Raw genomic sequence first — 11,150 nt, 5'->3', positions numbered from 1 at the left:
AGCAGCAAAGCCAGTACCCAGTCCCCTCAAAAAAAATACAAGTGACCAGAGATTGCAAAATGTATATTAAATTTCACAGGCATAGTGGGAAAGCCATCCTCACAGAGGTAAGGTTTCTGACCCAGTGACAACAGCAAGGAGCCAGCCCAGTCTAGTTTTAACCATCCACCTGGACTAAGATTTTCTCCTCTTTGCTGGTGGGGGCTGGCTGGAACCAAGGGAGGACATGGCAGGAGTCTTCGGTCCCTTGGGGGTACCATTCTGTTTTGGGAAGGCAACTTTCTTGGAAGTCTTCTGTGGCAACTGCTGCTTTTCCTTCTTAGCCCCCTGGGTCTTCCCAAAGGGCTGAACACAGTTCTCAGCCTTCTGAGTGGCCAGAGTCTGGGAGAGACGAAAACCAGCAGGTATCTCTGCATCTGTTCCCTTGGGAGGAGCATTCTGCTTCAGGGAGGGAACTTTCTTGGAAGCCTGCAATTTGGGTGACTGTTGCTTTTTTATCCCAGTCACCTTTGGTTTCCTGGCCACTACTGTCACTTCGGCCTTTTCAGCTGGCTGCCTACTACCCTGGAGCTTGGAGGAAGCTGGGGCCTTTGTGCTAGAAGGTACAGTGGACAATTCAGAGTCTGCCCCTTTGGGGATGCCATTCTGCTTCTGGAAAGAGGCCTTCTTGGGGCGTTGCCGCTTCTGCAAGTGCCGCTCTGCTTTCACAGCCACTTCGGCCTTCGTGGCAGGCTGGCTGCTGCTCTCAGGCTCAGGGGTCACTCGACCTTTCAGGTCACGCAAGTCTGGGTTTGTAGGGGTGGATGCTGCAGAATTTCCTGGGGCCAAAATTAAAGACTGTTTTGTGAAAAAGGGCCTCATCACTGGATTTTGATCATTAGTGGTAGAGACGAGTAGAGGCATTAAAATAAGCAAACTGCCTGGGAACACTGGGCACTGCCGGCGCTCCATACAACTACAGCAGTGCCTCAGAGCAGACTACCTGGGTTCACATGGTCTAACATGGCCAGACCTTCACTCAAGTCCTGTCTGAACCCTGCAGTAAAGAGAAGGGTTTACTACCCATCCTTGGGCCAAAAGGTTTCAGAGGAAGCTGTGCCCCCTTGAGGACAGCAGGTAGCCAGACACTCTGAGATAAATCCTGAGTAAATCTGAAGCACTGGTTTTTGGTAGGTTTTTTGGTTTTTGTTTTTTTAAATCAAGGACTTTTTTCCTGGTGGACTTTGATGAGATACAGGAAAATAAGAAGGCTCACACAACTAGAAACAAGCTAGTAAGACATTAATGAGTACTGACATATTAAATGTGTACTTTCAAAGTTACAACAGCCCTGGCCAGGCAGCTAAATTGGTCTAAACTGTCCTGAAACATGGCAATTGTGGGTTCAATCCCTGATCAGGGCACATAAAAGAAGCAACCAATGGATGCATACATAAGTGGAACAATAAATCAATGTTTCTCTCCCCCTCATTCTCTCTGTCTCTAAAATCAATAAATAAATCTTTAAAAACATAAATAAAGTCACAACAAACTTTAACTATTCAGGTTCTTGTTAACATTCAGATGTGACTTTTGTAAGGAGCATTCCTTATAAAGGAAAAAGTCAACTCAATAAATCATGCAGTTTGCATCCAGACACACTCACTGCTCCCTCTCCCAACTACACCCAGGTCACATTCCCAGCATACAGAGCTCTAAGCCTGTTTCAGAAAACTGCACCCTTCCCCTTGAGACCCAGGGCAGACTCCTCAAGATGGCTGAGAAAACCATCTGTAATTAGTGTGATGGGCTCAGAGAACTGATTGTTCTGAGGAGTCTTATGCCAACCCTGTGCTGACAATGTTGGAACAGCAGAGATGCATTAACAGCGAGACAACCCTGGGCCAAGAAGAAAGAGAAACCACAACCCACACTGGGCACACATTCAGTGCCAAACAAGCTCAAACACGGGAGAAGGAAGGGAAAGGCCCCATCCCCAGGAACGCTCCATCACACTCCAACGGGGTCCAAGCTCAGGAACAAGTCTAGCTGGGATGTGAGGAGGCTCTTCTCATACCCAAGCAGACAAAGGCGGAGACAAGGAAGGCAGAAATTCTTCCCTTCCCTGGAGTCACACTACAAAGGTCTCTTGAAAGGCAAAAAAAGAGCAAAGGCAGGGATGATGGGTGGACAGTAGATTACGTACCTGTCTGAGACTGGGGAATAGAATTAGAGAATTTCTTGAACTTGGCAATAAAGAAACCATCCATATTGTGGGTGTGAGGGTAGAAGCGGCGGGTAGAGCGCAGAGTAGGGTGGAAGCGCCTTTCTCGAAAGCGGGTAAAACCCTCCTGGCCGAAGTCTAGACCTGTGGGCACCAGCCGCACGTTCCTCTTTTTCAGAGCATAGTCTACCACCCACTCGTTCTCTTCCACCTGGATATGTCAGGGACAACAACAGAAGGAAAAGCAGAGTTGCAGGTGAAGGGAGCTCCCTGAGAGGGGCAAACCGTCTTCCAGCCCCTCTCTCCCGAAGCTCTGCCACAGCAGAGGCCTCACCATGATGGAACAGGTGCAGTAGACGAGGTAGCCTCCCGTCTTGGAAGTGGCATTGACAGAATCAATAGCACTCAGGAGCAACTCCTTCTGAAGGTGAGCACAGCGCAGGACGTCCTTCTCATCCTGTTCCAGGTAGGAGACACAAGGGGGTCAGATTTTCAGAAAGTAGCCTCAGAAAGACAAGTGACCTACTGGTTGCCCAGAGTGCCCCTCCACCGCCCCTCCAGGTCCACAAGGCCCAGCCAAGGCCTCTCAGCCACCCCACCCCAACCCCAGCTCCTCACCTTGTTGGTCTTCACAGCTGGGTCCTTGGAGATGACTCCGGTGCCACTGCAGGGAGCGTCCAGCAGTACTCGGTCAAAACCCCCTATCACCTGGGGAAAAAGGAAAGGTTAATCAGCTTTTATGGTCACCTATATTGCATCAAGTCTAAACATGCTGTGTCAGGTAGAGGGCAGGTGAACTGGAAGACACCTCAGGAGAGATGCACAGAGGGGAGTCTCACCTTGGGGAACTGACGCCCGTCGTAGTGGCTGATAATGGTGTTGGTGACTCCCAACCGGTGCAGGTTTCCCACAACACTCTTGAGGCGCTCAGCACTGGCATCATTGGCAAGGATCACACCCGTGTTCTTCATCAGCTGGGCTGAGGGGAGGGAGGGTACAGTGCTCAGCAGCCAGCTCCTCTGCCCCTACACTTGCTAGCCACGCTCTTGTCCAGGAATCCACAGGTAAAGCCTCAGCACCTCAAGAAAAACTTCACTCCTAATAAGCTCTGCCTACTGCCTACTGCAGGGGTCTCCCCACTCTGCACTGACCCCTGGTAATGAGCAAGCTCATGAACATGTGTTTTCCTCTGGTCCTTCAGATTATTGTTTTCAAGTGATAACAGCTTAATCAAAAATGGTTATTGCTGTGGCTGATTACTATGCCAAGGACCTTGATATACGCACCTCAACCCCCACAACCCAAATATAATGTAACAGTCAACCCACGCACAATCACCATGCCATTTTACAGGTGACTAGAAAATCAAGAGCTTGCCCAAGGTCCTAAGTGGTACCCACAGGGCTGGACCTCAGCCAACTCCAGAGTCTGTGCTCCTCACCACTCTGCTAGCTGTCTGCTCACTGTCTCCTGAGTGCTAGCCAGTCACCAACCCCACTTACTTCCAAAAGCTAAGACCCAAACAAACCCTACCCTTGCCTGTCTTCCTCATACCTATATAGCTGGTCTTTCCTCCAGGGGCACAACACATGTCCAGGATCCGCTCATGTTCCTGGGGCGCCAAGGCCATAACAGGTAACATGCTGGAGGCTCCTTGCAGCATATAGTGCCCAGCCAGGTACTCGGGAGTAGCACCTGTAGAAGAGGACCTGTCCATGACAAGCTGGGACCAGGGCAGGGGCGCAAGGACTACTGGGCAAGGAACACTCACCAATGGGCACTGAGGAATCATATACCACTAATCCAGTCTTTGACCACTTGCCCAGGGGATCCAGGTTAACCCCACGATTGATTAGTGCCTTAAGATAAGAAGAATGAAGACTTTTAAAACCTTGTAGGTTACCATACCCAGAAAACAAATGGAAATACGAAACCCAGTCCTACCAGGAAGTCCATGGCACAACTCCTAGAGCTCTCAGAACAGAGTCATCACAGACTCACTGAATGCAACTTCCCTTCTCCCACCCCACCTGGTGTCCTTTGCTTTAGCCTTAGACTCTAACTCGAGGTCTGAACTCCATTCCAATAACACAGACTGCCAGCACCTGTTCTGTTATTTCCTAGAAGTGGATGCTGATTTTCCAAGAGACTTAGTCCCCTTACAAAACCAAAACTTAATCCTATTGGTTAGAATACATTAGAGATAATGATCAAGCCCTGGCCAGGTGGTTCAACTGATTGGAGCATTGCCCCATACACCAAAAGGTTGCAGATTCAAATCCTACTTGGGGCGCATATAGGAGGCAACAAATCGATGTTTCTCTTTCACATCAATGCTTCTCTCCCTCCACTTCCACTCTCTAAAATCAATAAAAACGTGTTCTTGGGTGAGGATTAAAAATAGTAATAATACCTGGCTGGTGTAGCTCAGTGGACTGAGCGCGGGCCTGCGAACCACACGATCGCGGTTCGATTCCCAGTCAGGGCACATGCCTGGGTTGCAGGCCAGTTCTCGGCAGGGGACACACCAGAGGCAACCATACATTGATACTTCTCTCCCTCTCTCCTTCCCTTCCCCTCTAAAGATAAATAAAGTCTTTAAAAAAATAGTAATAATAAAGATAATTACCAGCTTATCTTTGCACCAGGAGATACAAAACACATGGATGAACTGAATTTTAGACACAGGGGTCTTTTAACTAGGGGCCCTGAACCCTTGGAAAGAGTGACATTAAACCACTTTTTGTGCGTGTATGGTGTATTTTTAAAAATTTCTTTATTGATTTTTGGAAGAGAAGGGAGGGGGACAGGAAGGGGGGAGAGCGAGACAGGCACATCGATGTGTTATTCCACTTACATATTGACTGGTTGATTTTTTTTTTAAGATTTAACTTATTTTTAGAGAGGAGAAGGGAGGGATAAAGAGAGGGAGAGAAGTGAGGGTGAGAGAGAAAAATCAATCAGTTGCCTTGGGTACGCATTCCAACCAAGGACCAAAACCAGCCACCTTTTGCTTTGTGGGACAACTCCTGACCAACTGACCACTCCAGTCAGGGCTTCACTGGTTGATTCTTGTATGTGCCCCGACTGGGGATCAAACCCATAACCTCACCGCATCGGGAGAACACTGCAACCAACTGAGCTACCCCGTCAGGACCTGCGGTGTCTTTCTCTGGAAGCAGGAATCACAGTTTCTCAATGATTCACCAGCTTCTCAATAATCTAAATGGCAAACAACTCCTTCTGATTTCTGACGTGGCATTTTTATGCTGATCCAGATGTCTCAACTAGTTTCCCACTTCACAGAAACCCTAGGGCCTGAGCCAGTCAGACACACCCAGCATGATGCTAGGCCTATACCCGTTTGCCTCCTGGGATCACACTATACCAACAAGGTACTAAGACCCCACGCAGTCAGGGTGGGATAAGGGAGCTTCTGTGGTCGACAGAAGTCAGTACCTCCCAGAGATAAGCAAACCTCAAAATCCACCCCTCACCTGAGCAAGGTCTCGGCGCCGGGTTTTCAAGGTGTTGGTCCTGAGGGTGATGGGCCGAGGCACCTCATTAGCTTCTAAGAACTCCACCAGCTGGGAAAGCAAAATGGCAGGGAGCAAGTCAGGCTGGCCAAGGAGTTCAACCTGAAAAGCACAAGGGAGCTGCCTGCCTCCCCTATACAGCGTAAAAGAGAAGTGACGAAAGGAAAGCACAAGGGGCATTAAACCAGCAATTCAGTACCTCAGACAGCGGGAAGAGGTCCATGAGCTTGCCAAGCAAAAAGTCCCCATAGGAGTAGTAAGTGGCCAGATCCCTCTGAAGCCGGTGCACATATTCAGCTCGAGACCGACCTTCCTCCCGCTGAGTCTTAAAATCACGCAGCACTCCCACTATATCTTGGATGCGCTTGTGAACTCGTTGCAAGTCTGGAGTCTGGGCATGTGAACCTGTCAAGGATCTGTCCCATGATGTCCCAGGGCCTGGTATTCTCCATTAGCAAGCACCTTTCCCCAGCCTTTATCCCACTGCACTGGAAGGATATCCTGCTCCATCTCTCCATCAGGGGGCAGCACAAAAAGCTCCTCTTCATCCACATTGATCTGCAGATCCTCATCTATCTTGTCTTTTTGGGGTCCTGACTCAGGGGACATTTCCTCCTCTTCCTCCTCTTCATCAGTCTCCTCCTCACTCCACTGGCCCCTAGAAACAGGTTCAGAAACAGAGTGATTCAAAGAACAAAACACACACCTCCTTTCTCCCTCACCATTTCAGCTACTAACTTACTTTCCATCCTGAAATTTCCAAAACTCACCCAGCAACAGCTTCCTGGGCCTTCTGCCTCCGAGCAGCCCTTTCAATGGGCAGCAACTGAAAAAAGATACAAGGAGCTGGTGATGCAAAGCTTGCCCTCCCACCAACCCACTAGCACTTTCTATCTTTATTTTCCCCCCAAATAAAATGTACCACTTGCTCTCAAAAGGTGACACAGACCCGAAGTAAATATAAAACTAGCACAATATTGACCACTGTTGAAACTAAATAATGAGTTTAAATGTTTATTATACTGCTCTATTTATTTTTGTATTCCTCTTTCTATCAAAAAGTTAAAACAGCCCTAACTGGCATGACTCAGTTGGCTGGGAATCCTACAAAGCCAAGGGTTGTTTGAAACATGTAGGTGTATACACCCACATGTATACACAAAGGACAAAAACTGCCCTTGGACACCTTTTCTGCCATATTCCAGACTTACTCTATTTTTCATAGTTAAAATCATGATGCATTTCCAAATTTGTTTCTTGCCTTTTCTCATTCATAGACCACAAGCATATTCAGACATAATGGCCAAATGTTAACATATGAATAAATCATAGTTTACTTATGCCTATTCGGTGTTTTGGAATTTTCCAGAGTTTTTGGTATTCAAGTTCACACAGTGGCTGAAAATCTCCTAAGAGGAGCTCTGCAGAGAGAAGGGGGGTTGTGGGAGAGGGGTGCAAATGGAAGATTTGCACCCCTTTTTATTCTACACAACTCTATATTACTTGAATTTTTTTCAAATTATAAAAGAAAGTTCATTTACAAAGTTACGGAGGTAACAGAATTGGGCCAGTCAGCCTGCACAGGCTCAGTAAACAAGTTACACAGGCAGAAGAAAGGCCCTTGGAGCTGGGGAGAAAGGGAAAGTTATGCACCTGGCAGGGAAGAGGGGGAGGGGGAAGGTCCATGGGCATGCTCCTGGGAGCATGCCTTAAACTTTTCTAATAACATACTCATATACAAATTGTGGAATACGTAAGTAACTTCTTACACCCCCATACACAAATCTGCCCACATTTTGGATCACATCCTAAATGGAACTGCGAGATTAAGAAAAAGTTTCACCCTGGCTGATGTAGCTCAGTGGACTGAGTGGGAGCCTGTGAACCGAACAGTCACTGGTTCAATTCCCAGTCAGGGCACAAGCCTGGGTCGCAGGCCAGGTCCCAAGTAGGGGGTGTGTGAGAAGCAACCACATATTGATGTTTCTCTCTCTCTCCCTCCCTTCTCGCCCCCCCCCCCCAAATAAATCAATACAATCTTTATTTTTTTTAAGAAAAAGTTTCTAAAGTTCTCAGATACCAAATGCCTTATAAAAAACACGTGTGCGTTTCTATTCCCATCAGCTGGCAAACAAGTGTCCACCTTACCACATCCTTATCAGCACTGAGTATTCTTGTGTTTTAAAATGCTCTATTCTACAGCTCTTTTAAACTTCCTTGTACCCTGAAAGGACATAAGGTAAGAGAAAAACAGTGATGGAACACTGAAATCCCTTTTCTCCACTCAGGCTTATCCCTGTCTTGAGGATCTGGAAAGTCTATAAGGCAAAGATCCCTTCCTGAATACCCAGAAAGATAACTCACCTCTTCACCTTCATCCTCTGAGTTGGAGCCTGCTCCATAGTCATCAACCATATCAGCATCACTGTCCTCAGAGCCCCAGAAGTCCTCCTGGTTTCCCACACCATCTTCTTCAGAGTCTTCCTCCTCCTCTTCCTCCTCACTGTTATGGGCTGGTGCTGGGCGCTTCTTGCCTTGAGCACTATTAAATAAGGACTGGGCTCCTTTCTTACCAGGTGCCTGGACAGCTCCTGCAGAGATCCCTAAGAATTTAAAGAATCCTGGACTGATGGCAGTCACACACTGATGGAGCCAGTACTTTCTACCCCTAGGAATGTCCTTTAGTGTTCTTTCCACTCCAGACATGTTCAACAAACCCTTCCCTACCCAGAACCCACAGGACTCTTCAAGAAGCATCCAGCTCCTATTTTCACTGACCTTTTGGTAGCTTTCCAGGCAATGGTTTGGCCCCAGGACACTTATTCATCTCAAGGGCTACAGCAGAGCTCAACCTCCTCTTGGCGGCCCTGAAAAGATACAAGGAGTGAAGGAATGGAGCATACTCCCAGGTTCTGCCACTTCCCATCACAAGGAAACCTGACAGTTCCCAAACAGCCCTTTTTATCAGCATGATCATATAACACCACGTGGCTGAAGACAAAAAAGTATTAATTTAATCTACATAAGTCTGGACAGGCACACTCACCTCTTTCGAGCACGACTAGACAGCCTCTTAGAATTTTCATCATCAGCTGTAAAAAAAAAAAAAGAGGCAAAACCAGATTATAGGGGACATGGAAAAAAAAAAGCAAGGGAAAAGGAAATAAAAGCGGGAAAGAGCCCTAGCTGGGTGGCTCTGTTGGTTAAAACATTGTCCCATACACCAAAAGATTGTGGGTTCAATCTCCAGTCAAGGGCACACACCTAAGATGCAGGTTGGATCCTGGGTCTGGGGGCAGTTATAAGAGGAAACTGATCAATTTTTCTTTTACTCTCTATCTCTCCCATCCTCTCTCTAAAATCAACAATAATGTATCCTCTGGTGAGGATTAAAAAAGAAAAAGTAGGGCCCTGACCTGTGTGGCTCAATTGGTTGGGCATCATTCCACAAAATGAAAGTTCAGGGCACATATCTGGGTTGTGGGTTCAATCCTTGGTTGAAGTGTATATAAGAGGCAACTGACCAATGTCTCTCTCCCTTCCCTTCCCTCTAAAATAAATAAATAAATAAATAAATAAATGCCCCCCCAAAAAAGGGGGGAAGGAGTGAGCACATTAATGAAAGGGAGTTGATTCTAGTTCACTGCACTGTGCTTTACCAGGAGATGGATAAGAAATGTAAAGGAGATGATCTCCACCTGGTTGTTCAGCAACCAAATCCAAAATAGGCCTCCCTCCAAAGTTCTGATTTTTTTTCTTGCTTCCTCTTTAAAATTGATTTGGGGGGGGGGAGAAAGGATGGAGGGAGAAACCTCGATTTGTTGTTACACTTATTTATGCATTCATGGGTTGATTCTTGTATGTGCCCTAACCCAGAATGGAACCTGCAACCTTACATTTTGGGACAAAGCTCTAATCAACCGAGCTACCTGGCCAGGGCAAGACTTCTGATTTCAATAAACAACATCATCACCATTCCGATAATACATATTCAAAAGTTACCTTTTTGTCTGTCTTTTCCTTTACTCTCAATTGACTTGCAACCCAGGCATGTGCCCTGACTGGGAATCGAACCAGCCACGGCCCTTTGGTTCGAACCCTTTGGTTCACAGGCCAGCACTCAATCCACTGAGCCACACCAGCCACGGCCCTTTACTCTCGATTTAATTGGTTACCAACCAGTGCAGATTTTACCTCTACAACTGCTATTTTTCATACATTCTCCAAGAAATAAAAGGTTTAAATCTTAGCCCCATCATTTAGTAACTATGTGCAACTTACCCTCTCAGCATCTATTTCCTTAACAGTGCTTTTCTCAGAGGGCATTAAGAGAATAAAGTGGTACAATGTGTCCAAAAGGTTGAATACAATGTGTACCTCAATGAACTGCATCTTTTATCCAATATGCACTGCAAACTACCTGTCCACTCTTCTCTCCCACCCAGTCTTCCATGCAATAGACTGGCTACACGCCATGTGGGAAACAGATCTATGCATTCTCAGCTCCATCTCCTCCACAATGCAGTTCAGTGACTGGACTATCTCCTTCCCAACTTCCACTTGCTTAAGTACCACCCGTTTTTCAAAACCCAGTTTCTTAAAATTTAATCTACGTTCTAGTGACCTTAGCTGCACGGGATTCCTCCCTTTCTTTAAACTCAATGCTAAACCACACCTCTTCCTGTATGGGTACTTGTGTCCCTGTCGCATCTTCCCTAAATTCTAAACGCTGATGACAGTGTTTCATTCATACTTACTAGTAATACCTCATAAAGGGAAAATTCCAAACAACAGTAAGTGAACAGAGACTAAAAAACTGAAGGGGTTATGAATACAAATTTAAAAAGCGGCATAAACGCTGGAGAAATCAGAAAGCATGCCTGACCCTTACCTGCAGGCAAGAATCTGGTGAGTTCAGTCTCCGCGCCCTTCTGTTTCCGGGCTTTTCGGCCCGGCCCGCGCTTCTCCTTCTTTGTAGGATCCAACTTGCGCCCCATGGTACTGGGGTAAAACAAAAACGGGATGAAGTGAGCCGCGCGTGTTGGAAATGGAAAGGAAGACCGCAGTCTTGGCGTATTAGAGTGGAAAAAGGTATCACCTCGACCAGAACCTCAACTCAGCAACCCCAACATGCCCTCCAGGCCTGACCAAACTCCATTCTAGGAAGAGACTCGGACCCCACGCCATTTGTACAACGTCCCAATGGGACATAGGGAGGGACATATGGCCCAAGTTAGTGCTCCCTTCTCAAATGTCCTCCACAAACCTCCGAAGCCTCAGCTCACCTGAGAACAGGCCCAGGCCCAAGACGCTCCCTCCGTACCACCGGAACCACTCCACGTGCAGTCCAACACTAGCTTTCGGATACCACCCTCCCACGGGAAACGTTTTACGCAGGCGCCAAGAAATCC

General features: G+C 47.1%; 1 protein-coding gene across 3 annotated transcripts; it reads right to left on the bottom strand.

Moving 5' to 3' along the window:
• Positions 1–46: 46 nt before the first annotated feature.
• On the bottom strand, positions 47–11,142 carry NOP2 (NOP2 nucleolar protein). Of its 3 annotated transcripts, none has more exons than XM_037068215.1 (16): positions 11,006–11,142; positions 10,631–10,740; positions 8,786–8,831; positions 8,518–8,606; positions 8,104–8,342; positions 6,510–6,565; positions 6,240–6,397; positions 5,939–6,138; positions 5,701–5,790; positions 3,975–4,062; positions 3,758–3,898; positions 3,043–3,182; positions 2,822–2,911; positions 2,538–2,660; positions 2,186–2,414; positions 47–818 (listed from the first exon to the last, which is right to left on the bottom strand). In XM_037068215.1, exons 2-16 carry the CDS (start codon positions 10,734–10,736, stop codon positions 175–177), a joined length of 2,439 nt encoding a protein of 812 aa, XP_036924110.1. In that variant the 5' UTR covers positions 10,737–10,740; positions 11,006–11,142; the 3' UTR covers positions 47–174. The 3 variants fall into 3 exon arrangements, with proteins under 3 accessions (XP_036924110.1, XP_036924109.1, XP_036924111.1); XM_037068214.1 differs by having other exon boundaries at positions 47–824; positions 11,006–11,140; XM_037068216.1 differs by having other exon boundaries at positions 47–824; positions 11,025–11,118.
• Between the last annotated feature and the right edge of the window lie 8 nt (positions 11,143–11,150).

The sequence above is a fragment of the Sturnira hondurensis genome, unplaced genomic scaffold (assembly GCF_014824575.4).
Source record: "Sturnira hondurensis isolate 20B ecotype Veracruz unplaced genomic scaffold, ASM1482457v3 Scaffold0017436, whole genome shotgun sequence".
Taxonomy (NCBI): Eukaryota; Metazoa; Chordata; class Mammalia; order Chiroptera; family Phyllostomidae; genus Sturnira; species Sturnira hondurensis.
This window is presented reverse-complemented; position numbering and strand designations above follow the sequence as displayed.